Source organism: Salmo trutta, chromosome 4 (assembly GCF_901001165.1).
Source record: "Salmo trutta chromosome 4, fSalTru1.1, whole genome shotgun sequence".
NCBI classification, from domain to species: Eukaryota; Metazoa; Chordata; class Actinopteri; order Salmoniformes; family Salmonidae; genus Salmo; species Salmo trutta.
In genome coordinates, this window is record NC_042960.1 from 65,085,126 (window position 1) to 65,102,578 (window position 17,453).

At 44.8% G+C, this 17,453-nt stretch overlaps 1 protein-coding gene across 10 annotated transcripts in view; it reads right to left on the reverse strand.

Annotated features, from left to right (window-relative positions):
* Positions 1-17,453, reverse strand: part of LOC115192877 (tight junction protein ZO-1-like) — a 168,074-nt gene that overhangs the window by 21,473 nt on the left and 129,148 nt on the right. For 9 of the 10 annotated variants that reach the window (XM_029751799.1, XM_029751798.1, XM_029751801.1 and 6 more), the window contains 9 exons: positions 13,912-14,096; positions 13,273-13,368; positions 13,056-13,138; positions 12,552-12,762; positions 8,704-8,804; positions 8,317-8,499; positions 7,081-7,245; positions 3,484-3,759; positions 249-1,154 (listed from right to left, as the gene is read on the reverse strand). In XM_029751799.1, the coding sequence (XP_029607659.1) occupies positions 249-1,154; positions 3,484-3,759; positions 7,081-7,245; positions 8,317-8,499; positions 8,704-8,804; positions 12,552-12,762; positions 13,056-13,138; positions 13,273-13,368; positions 13,912-14,096 (2,206 nt within the window). The remainder of the gene's footprint in view (positions 1-248; positions 1,155-3,483; positions 3,760-7,080; positions 7,246-8,316; positions 8,500-8,703; positions 8,805-12,551; positions 12,763-13,055; positions 13,139-13,272; positions 13,369-13,911; positions 14,097-17,453) is intronic. The other variant, XM_029751802.1, reaches the window with a different exon arrangement.

The window sequence follows — 17,453 nt, forward strand, 5'->3', positions numbered from 1 at the left end:
GGGCTACTAGTACCCCAGGCTGAGACCCCCCAGACATCCATTATAACTACCAGGGCTACTAGTACCCCAGGCTGAGACCCCCCAGACATCCATTGTAACTACCAGGGCTACTAGTACCCCAGGCTGAGACCCTCCAGACATCCATTATAACTAACAGGGCTACTAGTACCCCAGGCTGAGACCCCCCAGACATCCATTACAAGCATGCGTTCTAGGTGTTTGGCCGTGTCGTGGTATAAGAGACGTACCCTCATCACGGTGGAGTCGCCAGCCTCCTTGGCCCGGTCCACAGACACTGACCTCTTATTCTCAAACATCTTGACCCTGTTGAGCACCGACTGGGGCTTCATGGCCGGGTCGTCCCTTCCCTCCTCCCCCCGGGGCGGTGGAGGGAGGGGTTTAGACCCCGCGTTTACCCCCATCTCTCCCGGGGAGGCCAAGGGCTCAGGTTTGTGAGGAGGAAGGGGCGGGTCAGAGGTCATTAGAGGTTCACGGTTGTAGCCACCACCCCGGCTGGGAGGCACCGGGTTATAGGAGGGTCTCAGGCCAGGAGCAGAGTCTCCGTAATACTGCTTGGGGGGTTCCGGGGAGCGGGGAGAGCTGAGGCAGTAGCCGTGAGGGGGCTCGGGCTCGTAGGGAGAGCAGGCGTCGTAAGGGCCAGCCGAGGGCGGGAGAGACGGTTCATCATACCGCATTGGCCCTGGAGGTTTACCGTGACGAGGCTTGCCGTCGTAGCCCTGCATCCCCGCCGGGGCCTCATCGTAGCGGGGTTGGGGGGGGCTGTAGTCCCTGACGGGGCCGTCCTCATAGGGGGTGGTCCCCCTGGGGGTGTAACCCTGCTGGTGGACCGGGCCAGGCTGGTACCCCGGGGGCTGGGGAGAAGAGGTCTGCTGGTCGTAGGGGGGCCACCGGCCATCATCGTAGTTTTGAGGCACACGGTTGTCGTAGTGCAGGTGAGAGTCAAAGTTCCCCTGGTGAGGCTTTGGTTCGGCGTAGCCGCCCCTGTCGCTACAGAAGGCATAATGCGGGTGGTCATACTGGCGGTATGGCTGTTTGTCCTGGAAGGGCTGCTGGGTGTAGCTCAGAGATGACTTCATGCCGCTGTGGTTCACTCTCACTGGTTCCTCCAGACTGTACAGATCCTTCTTGTACATCTGCAGGGGAGAGACATCCAAGACAGACATCAGAGCTTGGTATCTACCAAACTGGCTATAGTAGTAAACTACCTGGTCATAGCTTGGTATCTACCAAACTGGCTATAGTAGTAAACTACCTGGTCAGAGCTTGGTATCTACCAAACTGGCTATAGTAGTAAACTACCTGGTCAGAGCTTGGTATCTACCAAACTGGCTATAGTAGTAAACTACCTGGTCAGAGCTTGGTATCTACCAAACTGGCTATAGTAGTAAACTACCTGGTCAGAGCTTGGTATCTACCAAACTGGCTATAGTAGTAAACTACCTGGTGAGAGCCTGGTATCTACCAAACTGGCTATAGTAGTAAACTACCTGGTCAGAGCCTGGTATCTACCAAACTGGCTATAGTAGTAAACTACCTGGTCAGAGCTTGGTATCTACCAAACTGGCTATAGTAGTAAACTACCTGGTCAGAGCTTGGTATCTACCAAACTGGCTATAGTAGTAAACTACCTGGTCAGAGCTTGGTATCTACCAAACTGGCTATAGTAGTAAACTACCTGGTCAGAGCTTGGTATCTACCAAACTGGCTATAGTAGTAAACTACCTGGTCAGAGCTTGGTATCTACCAAACTGGCTATAGTAGTAAACTACCTGGTCAGAGCTTGGTATCTACCAAACTGGCTATAGTAGTAAACTACCTGGTCATAGCTTGGTATCTACCAAACTGGCTATAGTAGTAAACTACCTGGTCATAGCTTGGGTGAATAAGATTTCTGATGTATCAATTATTACAGATGGCAAATGAAGTTGAAAACTTGTAAACCTCATTGGAAAACTATAGTTTTCAAACAGTTCTGAACAAATAATAATAAAAAAGGAACAGAAAAACATAAAAGTATAGAAAATAACAGAAACTACAAAATAAATCCCCCAAAAATCGAGTCAGAGAGGAATGAATTATTAAAGAGAGGTTAACCTGAAACCCGACGATAAGGACTGAACACAGATCAATTGATATACAACACATCATACATACAATTCAATAGTAACTAATAACAATAAATTAAACAAACATCAAGTCAAAGTGCAAGTACACAAGCAATTCTCTTATCAATTATTCCTAATCAGAGCTGAATGCATATTTGACAAGAAGCCTTTCAAGAATGACTGAAAATGTCCAAATCTCTCCTCATCACCAAATCACGTTTTACGATTATGTTGTCAATAGCGTTTTTTTTTCTTCTTTCTCTGAACGGCTTCATTTCAAAAACAGGTGATGTGGAGCCTTTAGACAGCACATCTCGTAACAACAGACAGTTACTTCCTATGGAAGAAGCTTAGTAAACGTTAAAACTTTTACACCAGTCAATACTACAACGGAAGATGTACAGTTATGCAGTTTTAATATGCAAGTTTATTTATTTATTTTTTCCATAGGGAGAGTCAACTGCTTTTTGACAGAGACTAGTAAATACAAAGAATACTGTCTGCAGGTTAGCATAGTTTATCATGCAACCAACATTCATTTTTAGCATCTTATGCAACTACAGTCTACTACATACTAGCATTACAACATACAGTACATGTGCCACTGCAGGTACATTTGACTAAAATCCAACTACAGTCAGAGAAGTTAAATAAGTAAAGAAGCAGAAAGGAAACCAAACCATGCAGAGGAAGAAGAGGAGACACCAGTAACCGGTTCTTCTTATCCTGGTCACACCGTCAGACTCCCAAATGTACCGCACCCTATTCCCTATATAGTGCACTACTTTTTCCCAGAACCTGGGCGGCTCTGGCCAAAAGTAGCGTACTAAATAGGGAACGGGGTGCGGTTTCAGATTTGCCCACAGACGACCGGGACAGCCCCCCCCACCCCACAACTACCAGCCCACTGTGATCGGTGCATGTGTACTGACTTAGGTGTGTGTTTGAGATTGACTATATTCTGCACAATCACTGATCTTACAAGTCAACTTTGCTTGCGTCCCAAATAACTAAGTGAAAATAAGCAATTTTGCGCCTCCATTGTCGCCTTGCTCCAAACTCCTTCCCTCAAACACGCCGATAGGCTAGATTCTTGCTTTCTGACTGGTCAAAGGTCAGTGGTCACACAGCGTGGGCGGGGCATGCAGACAGAGAGCCAGTCAGAGGAGAAAGAAGCGTGTGCGAAGAAAAAGACAGGCAAGTTAAAACAGAACAGCAGGCTGGGGGGCGGGGCAGACGGGCGGGGCAGAGAACCGGGCGGGGCAGTTAAGGGCGTGACTGGCCCAGGCCCGGTGCCCAGGTGTTCTAGTGGGGTAGCAGGTAGGTGCTGGGGTGGTGGTGGTAGGTAGGTGAGTACCTTGGGTTCAGGACCAGGGCCGAGCTGCGATTGAGACAGGTGTTGGGGTTCGAGTGATGGTGGTGTTGGGGGCAGGGCTAGCTCAGTAGGGGCGGGACTGGGGCTGCTAAGAAGTGAGTCTGCAGCATGAGGAGCTGCAACTGGAGCCTCCTCCTCCAGGTCAGGGGTCATACCCTCTAGCTGCAGCACAGGCTGCTGTGACTCAACCTCAACAGCAGGGGGCGCCACCGCCGCAGCCAGCAGAGAGGAAGGAATAGCCAGAGCAGCATCATCTTGCTGTGAAGTATCGTTAAGAGACATTTTATTGGAACAGGCTGCCAAGAGGAAGAACACAGAAACACTCCACAAACTACAGCAGTTTCTCTCTCCGTCTCCGTAGTAACCTTCTCTCTATGTTCCTCCTCCTGGAATCATTTTGACACCAGCCAGATGCAACAACGTGGAGACAACAGATAACCTTACAATATACATTCTTTGTGTATACAAAAGCATATAAAGGGTTAGTGAAGGAACAAACACATTGTATTGTTTCTCTGCGGCACAAACATCACTCTGAAGAACATAGAACACAGTTGAAGTCGAAAGTTTACATACACTTAGGTTGGTGTCATTAAAACTAGTTTTTCAAACACTCCACAAATGTCTTGTTAACCTCCTGCGGGACACACTGCCAACAACCAGTGAAATAGCAGGGCGGCAAATTCAAAACAACAAAAATCTCAGAATTCAAATTTCTCAAACATACAACTATTATATCCCATTTTAAAGATAATATTCTCGTTAATCCAACCACATTGTCCGATTTCAAAAAGGCTTTACGGCGAATGCATAATATTAGATTCTGTTAGGACAGCGCCTAAACAAGAAAAACCACACAGCCATTTTCCAAGCAAGGAGAGGCGTCACAAAAACCAGAAATACAGCTAAAATGAATCACTAACCTTTGATGATCTTCATCAGATGACACTCATAGGACTTCATGTTACACAATACATGTATGTTTTGTTCGATAAAGTTCATATTTATATCCATAAACCCCATTTTACATTGGCGCGTGATGTTCAGAAATGTTTTGCCTCCCAAAACTTCCGGTGAATGAGCACATCAATTTACAAAAATACTCATCATAAACGTTGATAAAATTTACAACAGTTATTGAAAGAATAATAGATACACTTCTCCTTAATGCAACCGCTGTGTCAGATTTCAAAATAGCTTTACGGCGAAAGCACATTGTTCAATATTCTGAGTACACAGCTCAGCCATCAAGCAAGCTATACAGTTACCCGCCAAGTTCTGGAGTCAACTAAACAAAGAATTAGTTTAGTTACCTTTGCTGATCTTGGTCGGAATGCACTACCAGGACTCCTACTTCCACAAGAAATGTTATTTTTGTTCGAAATACTCCATATTTATATCCAAATACCTCCGTTTTGTTCGTGCGTTCAGATCACTATCCAAAGGCATAACGCGTGAGTGTAAAATAACAGACAAAAAGCCAAATAGTTCCATTACCGTTCGTAGAAACATGTCAAACGATGTTTACAATCAATCCTTAGGGTCTTTTTAACATAAAAGGTCGATAATATTCCAACCATACGATAGCGTATTCATTACAGAGGAAAAAGAAGGAGCGGTGCGCCTACGTGAGCGGTAAACAACTCACTGGTAACTCTTATTCTCTCCCCAGTAACAGTAGAAGCATGAAACAACGTTCTAAAGACTGTTGACATCTAGTGGAAGCCTTAGGAAGTGCAAAATGACCCCACAGACACTGTAGTTTGGAAAGGCAATCAGTTGAAAAACTACAAACCACTTCCTGGTTGGATTTTTTCTCAGGTTTTTGCCTGCCATATGAGTTCTGTTATACTCACAGACATCATTCAAACAGTTTTAGAAACTTCAGAGTGTTTTCTATCCAAATCTACTAGTAATATGCATATTCTACCTTCTGGGCCCGAGTAGCAGGCAGTTTAATTTGGGCACGTCATTCATCTGAATTTCCGATTACTGCCCCCTGTCACTAAAAAGTTAATAAACTATAGTTTTGACAAGTCGGTTAGGACATCTACTTTGTGCATGACACAAGTAATTTTTCCAACAATTGTTTAGAGACAGATTATTTAACTTAAACAGATTGGAAAATTCCTGAAAATTATGTCACGGCTTTAGAAGCTTCTGATAGGCTAATTGACATCATTTGAGTCAATTGGAGGTGTACCTGTGGATGTATTTCAAGGCCTACCTACAAACTCAGTGCCTCTTTGCTTGACAACATGGGAAAATCAAAAGAAATCAGCCAAGACCTCAGAAAAAAAATTGTAGACTTCCACAAGTCTGGTTCATCCTTGGGAGCAATTTCCAAACGCCTGAAGGTACCACGTTCATCTGTACAAACAATAGTACGTAAGTATAAACACCATGGGACCAACGTACTTTGGTGCGAAAAGTGCAAATCAATCCCATAACAACAGCAAAGGACCTTGTGAAGATGCTGGAGGAAACAGGTACAAAAGTATATTTATCCACAGTAAAACAAGTCCTAAATGCCGCTCAGCAATGAAGAAGCCACTGCTCCAAAAGCGCCATAAAAAAAGCCAGACTACGGTTTGCAACTGCACATGGGGACAAAGATAGTACTTTTCGGAGAAATGTCCTCTGGTCTGATGAAACAAAAATAGAACTGTTTGGCCATAATGACCATCGTTATGTTTGGAGGAAAAAGGAGGCACGGGGGTGGCAGCATCATGTTGTGGGGGTGCTTTGCTGCAGGAGGGACTGGTGCACTTCACAAAATAGATGGCATCATGAGGGAGGAAAATGATGTGGATATATTGAAGCAACATCAAGACATCAGTCAAGAACTTAAATCTTGGTCGCAAATGGGTCTTCCAAATGGACAATGACCCCAAGCATACTTCCAACGTTTTGGCAAAATGGCTTAAGGATAACAAAGTCAAGGTATTGGAGTGGCCATCACAAAGCCCTGACCTCAATCCTATAGAACATTTGTGGGCAGAACTGAAAAAGTGTGTGCGAGCAAGGATGCCTACAAACCTGACTCTGCCAGGAGGACTGGGCCAAAATTCTCCCAACTTATTGTGGGAAGCTTGTGGAAGGCTACCCGAAACGTTTGACCCGTTAAACAATTTAAAGGCAATGCTACCAAATACTAATTGAGTGTATGTAAACTTCTGACCCACTGGTACTGTGATGAAAGAAATAAAATCTGAAAGAAATAATTCTCTCTACTATTATTCTGACATTTCACATTCTTAAAATAAAGTGGTGATCCTAACTGACTTAAGACAGGATTAAATGCTAGGATTAAATGTCAGGAATTGTGAAAAACTGAGTTTAAATGTATTTGGCTAAGGTGTATGTAAACTTCCGACTTCAACTGTATATCATATGTATATAATTTCAGCCCGTTTTACCCACAGAGAGGCATCTACTGCTATATCTCCACTCTGCCCTCCCTCCCTCCCTCCCTCTACTTCACTCCTGCCGCTCTCTTCTCCCTCCCTCCACTCCTCCCTCTCTCTCTCCACTCCTCCCTCTCTCTCTCTCTCTCCTTTTCCTCCCTCTCTCTCCTACCTGCTGAGGAGTGGCGGACATCTTGAACCCGGACGGGTCAATGCAGTTGGCCGGGTCATGCTGGTATCCAGAGTAACCGCCAGACGAGGGGTCCTGGATGACTGGCGGGTCCTCTCTGACTGGCTCTGAGGAGCGGGTGATGGCTGGCTCCGTGGGTAGGCCAACCTAATGGGATTTCAAAACTGGAGTTACAACAAACAGACGTTTTAAAATGAAAATGAGGTGCACTATATATATACAAAAGTATGTGGACACCCCTTCAAATTAGTGGATTAAGCTATTTCAACCCCACCAGGTGTATAGAAATTGAGCACACCGCCATGCAATCTCCATAGACAAACATTGGCAGTAAAATGTCCTTACTGAAGAGCTCAGTGACTTACATCGTGGCACCGTCATAGGATGCCACCTTTCCAACAAGTGAGTTTGGCCCTGGTAGAGCTGCCCCGGTCAACTGTAAGTGCTGTTATTGTGAATTGGAAACGTCTAGGAGCAACAACGGCCCAGCCGCGAAGTGGTAGGCCACACAAGCTCACAGAATGGGACCGCCGAGTGCTGAAGCGCGGAGCACGTAAAAATCATCTGTCCTCAGCTGCAACACACACTGCCAAGTTCCAAACTGCCTCTGGAAGCAATGTCAGCACAAGAACTGTTCATTGGTAGCTTCATAAAATGGGTTTCCATGGCCGAGCAGCCGCACAGAAGCCTAAGATCACCATGCGCAATGCCAAGTGTCGGTTCGAGTGGTGTAAAGCTCACCGCCATTGGACTCTGGAGCAGTGAAAACGCGTTCTTTGGAGTGATGAATCACCCTTCACCATCTGACAGTCCGACTGACTGGGTTTGGCGGATGCCAGGAGAACTCTACCTGCCCGAATGCATAGTGCCAACTGTAAAGTTTGGTGGAGGAGGAATAATGGTCTGGGGCTGTTTTTCATGGTTGGGGCTAGTGCCCTTAGTTCCAGTAAAGGGAAATCTTAACGCTACAGCATACAATGACATTCTAGACGATTCTGTGCTTCCAACTTTGTGGCAACAGTTTGGGGAAGGCCCTTTCTTGTTTCAACATGACATGAGATGTTTGACGAGCAGGTGTCTTAATGTAACTGAATTCTTCATAATTCATAGTTCGCAGTCTTTTTGACTGCGAACATGAATGAAATCAAATCAAAAATCTATTTCCGAAATAAAATGATCTAATATTTTTTTTTTTTTTTTTTAAACAATCGGACCGACCTCGTCATTGAGCGTCTCGTCTAGTTCCTGGTCAGTGTAGGCCCCGCCCTCTGTGTCCGTGTCCTCGTAGTCAGAAGTGTGGCGGCTGTCCGTGCTGTACATGGAGTACTCACTGCCCGGGGCTGACAGATATGACAGACGGTCATCATGGATGTCTAGGTCATCGTCCGGCGCACCGTCCGCCTGGGGAGAGGAAGAGGAGGAAGAGATGGGAGTGGTGGATGGGAAGAAATATGCAGTTTTTTTAGGGTTGCTTCAGCGGGTGAGTCAGAAATGATTAGATGTTATTCAAAAGAAAAAAAATGCGCAATGCTTTTGGAAAGATATTTATGAGCGACTTTTTTTCTTTTTTTAAACCGTGAAACTACAATTGAGTGTTTCTCTCACCTTGCCCTCTGACACCCAGACCAACTGGTTCTGTTGCTGCTGGATAGTCTCCTTCAGAGCTCCGTACCAGCCATCGTTCATGTTGTTCATGTTGATGGTAGCTAACAGAGGACAGAAGGGTTACCATGTTACTGGTTAGCATGAGAACAATTCAACATGAATGGATCCCTGAGGAATTCCACCAGATATAGTGGCCTTATTACACGGAACAAAAATGTAAACGAAACATGCAACAATTTCAAAGATTTTACTGAGTTACAGTTCATATAAGGAAATCAGTCAATTTAAATAAATAAATTATGGATTTCATGACTGGGAATGCAGATATATGTTGGTCGCAGATACCATTAAAAAAAAGGTAGGGGTGTGGATCAGAAATTGTATTAATTGTCCGTAGCTTATGTCTGCCCATACCGTAACCCCACCTCTACCATGGAGCACTCTGTTCACAACGTTGACATCAGCAAACCGCTCACTCACACGACACCATACACTTTGTCTGCCATCTGTCCTGTACAGTTGAAACCGGGATTCATCTGTGAAGAACACACTTCTCCAGGGTGCCAGTGGCCATTGGAGGTGAGCATTTGCCCACTGAAGTCGGTTACAACGCCATTCTGCAGTCAGGTCAAGACCCTGGTGAGGACGACGAGCACACCGATGAGCTTCCCTGAGACAGTTTGTGTAGAAATTCTTCTTTTGTGCAAATCAACAGTTTCATCAACTGTCCGGGTGGCTGGTCTCAGATGATCCCACAGGTGAAGAAGCTGGATGTGGAGGTCCTGGGCTGGCTTGGTTACATGTGGTCCGTGGTTGTGAGGCCGGATGTGGAGGTCCTGGGCTGGCATGGTTACATGTTGTCTGTGGTTGTGAAGCTGGATGTGGAGGTCCTGGGCTGGCTTGGTTACATGTGGTCTGTGGTTGTGAAGCTGGATGTGGAGGTCCTGGGCTGGCTTGGTTACATGTGGTTGTGAAGCCGGATGGACTTACTGACAAATTCTCTAAAACGACGTTGGATGCTGCTTATGGTAGAGAAATGAACATTCAATTATCTGGCAACAGCTCTGGTGGACATTCCTGCAGTCAACATGCCAATTGCACGCTCCCTCAAAACTAGAGACCTCTGTGGCTTTGTGCTGTGTGACAAAACTGCACATTTTAGAGTGGCTTTTTATTGTCCCCAGCACAAGGTGAAAATGTGTAATAATCATGCTGTTTAATCAGCTTCTTGATATGCCACACCTGTCAGGTGGATGGGTTATCATGGCAAATTTGTGCACACAAAATGAGAGAAAAGCTTTTTGTGCGTATGGAACATTTCTGGGATCTTTTATTTCAGCTCATGAAAACATGGAACCAACACCTAACATATTGCGTTGATATTTCTGTTCAGTGTAGACACCCGTGTGAATCATTCACATTTATTAACATGCTACTTTCATGACCAAGCAATCAAAATGGTTCCAGAATCAAAATGGTTCCAGAATCAAAATGGTTCCAGAATCCAAATGGTTCCAGAATCCAAATGGTTCCAGAATCATGCTTATGAGCAGTATGTGTGTGAAAATGGCTGGGTATTTAACAGGGCCAAAGATATCTTGTGGACTTCCTCTGGGATCTATTCCTGAACCCTTGTTCTTTGAACAACATCTCATAACACCGTCATAATATAGACCCATTTCCCAGCCACGTCATGAATAGTTGTGCAGGTTCTCACCAGAAAGATGTAATCATATGACTTCAAATGCAGCAAATGAATAAACACGTGGCTGAAGAATTGCAACATTTACCTGGACCTAACTCTGCAGATAGTGCTACTGGGTGATTTGAAAAGTCTTAGTCAATCAATCAATAATATAATAATACTTTTAGCAAAAAAAATGTATCTTTAACTTACAATATGTAAAAGCTATGAGAATAGAAAGGTTCAAAACTTTTGTGAAGCATCACAGCACAATTGAAAAATATATGGCAAATAGAAATCCAATATGGATGGTGTTACGAGATAGATGGGAGGGGTTGAACGGAGCTGAAGGGTGGGACTAATAACAAACAAAAGATAACTAACATAAAATATACTGTGTCTGTAAAATGTATATAGTATGTAGAAGCTGGAAGCAGAAGCCTAAGTATTGTTGTCCATAAGTTTACTCCAATTATGGGAGGGGTGGTAGGGTTAGGGGAAAATAATGATGGAAAATATATTTTAAAAAGCTGTGTGTGTGTGTGTGTGTGTGTGTGTGTGTGTGTGTGTGTGTGTGTGTGTATATATATATATATATATATATATATATATATATATATATATATATATATATATATATATATATATATATGGGGGATTGGAAATTATGCAGACAATTACATTGCTAGAAGCTACATCTGCAATAGTAAAGCTGATCGACCCACTAATCAACAAACACCTAATCAGTTGATTACTCTACAACATGGCAGATGTCATCGGAGGGTTGATTACCTAGAAGCTGGCAAGCCTGCGAGGCAATGTAAAACATCCCAAATAAAGCTAGACAAAGCCAGAAGAATAATCTACGTGTTGGTATAGCATCAGTCTGGTGTTTTCAGGTCAACGTCACCGTTAAGTTAGTCAAGGTTCAGTCATCAGGGTTAGCTATCCTGCTATAGTCAAGGTTCCGTCATCAGGGTTAGCTATCCTGCTATAGTCAAGGTTCCGTCATCAGGGTTAGCTATCCTGCTATAGTCAAGGTTCCGTCATCAGGGTTAGCTATCCTGCTATAGTCAAGGTTCAGTCATCGGGGTTAGCTATCCTGCTATAGTCAAGGTTCCGTCATCAGGGTTAGCTATCCTGCTATAGTCAAGGTTCCGTCATCAGGGTTAGCTATCCTGCTATAGTCAAGGTTCAGTCATCGGGGTTAGCTATCCTGCTATAGTCAAGGTTCAGTCATCGGGGTTAGCTATCCTGCTATAGTCAAGGTTCCGTCATCAGGGTTAGCTATCCTGCTATAGTCAAGGTTCCGTTATCGGGGTTAGCTATCCTGCTATAGTCAAGGTTCCGTCATCAGGGTAAGCTATCCTGCTATAGTCAAGGTTCCGTCATCAGGGTAAGCTATCCTGCTATAGTCAAGGTTCCGTCATCAGGGTAAGCTATCCTGCTATAGTCAAGGTTCCGTCATCAGGGTTAGCTATCCTGCTATAGTCAAGGTTCAGTCATCGGGGTTAGCTATCCTGCTATAGTCAAGGTTCCGTCATCAGGGTTAGCTATCCTGCTATAGTCAAGGTTCCGTTATCGGGGTTAGCTATCCTGCTATAGTCAAGGTTCCGTCATCAGGGTTAGCTATCCTGCTATAGTCAAGGTTCCGTCATCAGGGTTAGCTATCCTGCTATAGATATTTTCGGTACGAGGATGTGGGCACATCACTCGTACGTGCCGACTGCTTGTAAATTAAAAAAAAAAAAAAATTGGTAAACACCATAAAGGTGACATTTTAAATGCCTCAGTACTTACTGGTGAAGAGATGGAGGTTGTTCTTAGTTTCAAGATTCTCTCCTCTCCCTTCCCTCAGTACTTACTGGTGAAGAGATCTCTCTCTCTCTCTCTCTCTCTCTCTCTCTCTCTCTCTCTCTCTCTCTCTCTCTCTCTCTCTCTCTCTCTCTCTCTCTCTCTCTCTCTCTCTCTCTCTCTCTCTCTCTCTCTCTCTCTCTCTCTCTCTCTCTCTCTCTCTCTCTCTCTCTCTCTCTCTCTCTCTCTCTCTCTCTCTCTCTCTCCTCTCTCTCCTCTCTCTCCTCTCCTCTCTCTCCCTCTCTCCTCTCTCTCTCCTCTCTCCTTCTCTCTCTCCCGCCCTCCCGCCCTCCCGCCCTTCAGTACTTACTGGTGAAGAGATGGTGGTTGTTCTTCCTTAATTTCAAGGCTCTCTCGTAGAGTTTCCGGGCTGACTTTCTGGACTCGGAACAGAGCCTGGTTCTCATGTTCTTGACCCCCTGCTTGCTGTCCGGGTTGAGGAACACCACGATGGGATACCACTGGGCGTAGTTCAGACGATCCACCGCGTTGGGGGTGATGTCCAGGACTGCATGTTTATCCTACACCAGACAAGACACCATAACTTAGTTGACTTAGCCATTCCTTTTAGCGACTAGTGGAGCAGAGGGCCTCAGACAGACCGTCAGTGCATCTTCAGTGAATCCTGTTCTTGGCAGTTCTCTTTGCATCGTCAGTGGAATCGCATTGGACAAAGGCTACATTTGAAATAGTCATTCTGACCGCATCACAAAAATATCGAAAACCGTACATCACCAACACCACAACAGTTTTACAATAATAAAAAAAACTGTCCTATTGAAACGAGCGACTGTATGTTTAAAAGAAAACTCACTCTGTCGATGATCTGCTTGATGGTGTGGAGACGGATGATTCCTGAACTACGCTGGTCTGTACCTGCGTCTCTAGGTTCACTCTCTGGAACACAGGGGAAAGAACGGTTTCAGCATTCTACAATCAAACTGTTAACAGAGTTCTACAATCAAACTGTTAACACATTTCTACAATCGTCAGAGCATTTGCACGTCATTCTGATACACCGTGTTACTCACTTGCAAGTTCAAACAGATCAGGCTCCTCCCGGGAGATTTTCTCACGTGCCACGTCTGCGATGGGTCCAAATACCACCACAGGTCTGAGGAAACCAGCTGGACAAAGGAACAAAGGACAGACAGAGAGGATGGTGTAGCAGTAGTGTTCCATCCTACCCTACAGGTCATCAGAGGACAGACTGTGAGAGGATGGTGTAGCAGTAGTGTTCCATCCTACCCTACAGGTCATCAGAGGACAGACTGTGAGAGGATGGTGTAGCAGTAGTGTTCCATCCTACCCTACAGGTCATCAGAGGACAGACTGTGAGAGGATGGTGTAGCAGTAGTGTTCCATCCTACCCTATCATAAGGTTCTTGGCTCTATAGCCAGTGATCTAGTAGAGCCTTTCCAACTTTCTACATTTACTGAAAATTAGAAAAAGTTGGTGGTGCGTTAAGACATATGAAAACGGTGCTCTGTTCTCCTTTAAATAAAACACTAAAAACTCACCACTATTAGATGAAGAGTTAGAGACAGACGGAGGAGGGGTTAGGGAGGAGGGGTTAGGGAGGAGAGGTTAGGGAGGAGGAGCTAGCGAGGAGGGTCAAGCGAGGAGGGGCTAGCGAGGAGGGGTCACTATCAGAGTTGTCGGTCCTCACCCTCTCTCAGCACCACCCTCTCGTAAGCGGGAAACTTGGTCTGTACGGGCTGGGCCGACAGGTCCTCTCTGCTTTTCCTCAGGTTCCTTTTGGAGCTCCTCAGGCCCCTGAACCTCCAGAAGTCTGCCCTGTCGCCCCCTGCTGTCTTAGGGAGGGTGTACTGCATGCTGGACAGCTGCTCCGCTCTGGAGACACCAGAGAACATTTGTTATATTATCTTTTTCTCCGTAACAGAGAATGACATGTAGCTCTCTGTAAAACCCAGATGGAGGTCTAATGAGATGTAGCTCTCTGTAAAACCCAGATGGAGGTCTAATGAGATGTAGCTCTCTGTAAAACCCAGATAGAGGTCTAGTCTATTGAGATGTAGCTCTCTGTAAAACACAGATGGAGGTCTAGTCTAATGAGATGTAACTCTCTGTAAAACCCAGATGGCGGTCTAATGAGATGTAGCTCTCTGTAAAACCCAGATGGAGGTCTAATGAGATGTAGCTCTCTGTAAAACCCAGATGGAGGTCTAGTCTTTTGAGATGTAGCTCTCTGTAAAACCCAGATGGAGGTCTATTGAGATGTAGCTCTCTGTAAAACCCAGATGGAGGTGTAATGAGATGTAGCTCTCTGTAAAACCCAGATGGAGGTCTAATGAGATGTAGCTCTCTGTAAAACCCAGATGGAGGTCTAATGAGATGTAGCTCTCTGTAAAACCCAGATGGAGGTCTAGTCTAATGAGATGTAGCTCTCTGTAAAACCCAGATGGAGGTCTAGTCTAATGAGATGTAGCTCTCTGTAAAACCCAGATGGAGGTCTAGTCTAATGAGATGTAACTCTCTGTAAAACCCAGATGGCGGTCTAATGAGATGTAGCTCTCTGTAAAACCCAGATGGAGGTCTAATGAGATGTAGCTCTCTGTAAAACCCAGATGGAGGTCTAATGAGATGTAGCTCTCTGTAAAACCCAGATAGAGGTCTAGTCTAATGAGATGTAGCTCTCTGTAAAACCCAGATGGAGGTCTATTGAGATGTAGCTCTCTGTAAAACCCAGATGGAGGTCTAGTCTAATGAGATGTAGCTCTCTGTAAAACCCAGATGGAGGTCTAATGAGATGTAGCTCTCTGTAAAACCCAGATGGAGGTCTAATGAGATGTAGCTCTCTGTAAAACCCAGATGGAGGTCTAGTCTAATGAGATGTAGCTCTCTGTAAAACCCAGATGGAGGTCTAGTCTAATGAGATGTAGCTCTCTGTAAAACCCAGATGGAGGTCTAGTCTAATGAGATGTAACTCTCTGTAAAACCCAGATGGCGGTCTAATGAGATGTAGCTCTCTGTAAAACCCAGATGGAGGTCTAATGAGATGTAGCTCTCTGTAAACCCAGATGGAGGTCTAATGAGATGTAGCTCTCTGTAAAACCCAGATGGAGGTCTATTGAGATGTAAATCTGTAAAACCCAGATGGAGGTCTATTGAGATGTAGCTCTCTGTAAAACCCAGATGGAGGTCTATTGAGATGTAGCTCTCTGTAAAACCCAGATGGAGGTCTAGTCTAATGAGATGTAGCTCTCTGTAAAACCCAGATGGAGGTCTAATGAGATGTAGCTCTCTGTAAAACCCAGATGGAGGTCTAGTCTAATGAGATGTAGCTCTCTGTAAAACCCAGATGGAGGTCTAATGAGATGTAGCTCTCTGTAAAACCCAGATGGAGGTCTAATGAGATGTAGCTCTCTGTAAAACCCAGATGGAGGTCTAATGAGATGTAGCTCTCTGTAAAACCCAGATGGAGGTCTAATGAGATGTAGCTCTCTGTAAAACCCAGATAGAGGTCTAGTCTAATGAGATGTAGCTCTCTGTAAAACCCAGATGGAGGTCTATTGAGATGTAGCTCTCTGTAAAACCCAGATGGAGGTCTAGTCTAATGAGATGTAGCTCTCTGTAAAACCCAGATGGAGGTCTAATGAGATGTAGCTCTCTGTAAAACCCAGATGGAGGTCTAGTCTAATGAGATGTAGCTCTCTGTAAAACCCAGATGGAGGTCTAGTCTAATGAGATGTAGCTCTCTGTAAAACCCAGATGGAGGTCTAGTCTAATGAGATGTAACTCTCTGTAAAACCCAGATGGCGGTCTAATGAGATGTAGCTCTCTGTAAAACCCAGATGGAGGTCTAATGAGATGTAGCTCTCTGTAAAACCCAGATGGAGGTCTAATGAGATGTAGCTCTCTGTAAAACCCAGATGGAGGTCTATTGAGATGTAAATCTGTAAAACCCAGATGGAGGTCTATTGAGATGTAGCTCTCTGTAAAACCCAGATGGAGGTCTAGTCTAATGAGATGTAGCTCTCTGTAAAACCCAGATGGAGGTCTAGTCTAATGAGATGTAGCTCTCTGTAAAACCCAGATGGAGGTCTAATGAGATGTAGCTCTCTGTAAAACCCAGATGGAGGTCTAGTCTAATGAGATGTAGCTCTCTGTAAAACCCAGATGGAGGTCTAATGAGATGTAGCTCTCTGTAAAACCCAGATGGAGGTCTAATGAGATGTAGCTCTCTGTAAAACCCAGATGGAGGTCTAATGAGATGTAGCTCTCTGTAAAACCCAGATGGAGGTCTAGTCTAATGAGATGTAGCTCTCTGTAAAACCCAGATGGAGGTCTAGTCTAATGAGATGTAACTCTCTGTAAAACCCAGATGGCGGTCTAATGAGATGTAGCTCTCTGTAAAACCCAGATGGAGGTCTAATGAGATGTAGCTCTCTGTAAAACCCAGATGGAGGTCTAATGAGATGTAGCTCTCTGTAAAACCCAGATAGAGGTCTAGTCTAATGAGATGTAGCTCTCTGTAAAACCCAGATGGAGGTCTATTGAGATGTAGCTCTCTGTAAAACCCAGATGGAGGTCTAGTCTAATGAGATGTAGCTCTCTGTAAAACCCAGATGGAGGTCTAATGAGATGTAGCTCTCTGTAAAACCCAGATGGAGGTCTAGTCTAATGAGATGTAGCTCTCTGTAAAACCCAGATGGAGGTCTAATGAGATGTAGCTCTCTGTAAAACCCAGATGGAGGTCTAATGAGATGTAGCTCTCTGTAAAACCCAGATGGAGGTCTAATGAGATGTAGCTCTCTGTAAAACCCAGATAGAGGTCTAGTCTAATGAGATGTAGCTCTCTGTAAAACCCAGATGGAGGTCTATTGAGATGTAGCTCTCTGTAAAACCCAGATGGAGGTCTAGTCTAATGAGATGTAGCTCTCTGTAAAACCCAGATGGAGGTCTAATGAGATGTAGCTCTCTGTAAAACCCAGATGGAGGTCTAATGAGATGTAGCTCTCTGTAAAACCCAGATGGAGGTCTAGTCTAATGAGATGTAGCTCTCTGTAAAACCCAGATGGAGGTCTAGTCTAATGAGATGTAGCTCTCTGTAAAACCCAGATGGAGGTCTAGTCTAATGAGATGTAACGCTCTGTAAACCCAGATGGCGGTCTAATGAGATGTAGCTCTCTGTAAAACCCAGATGGAGGTCTAATGAGATGTAGCTCTCTGTAAAACCCAGATGGAGGT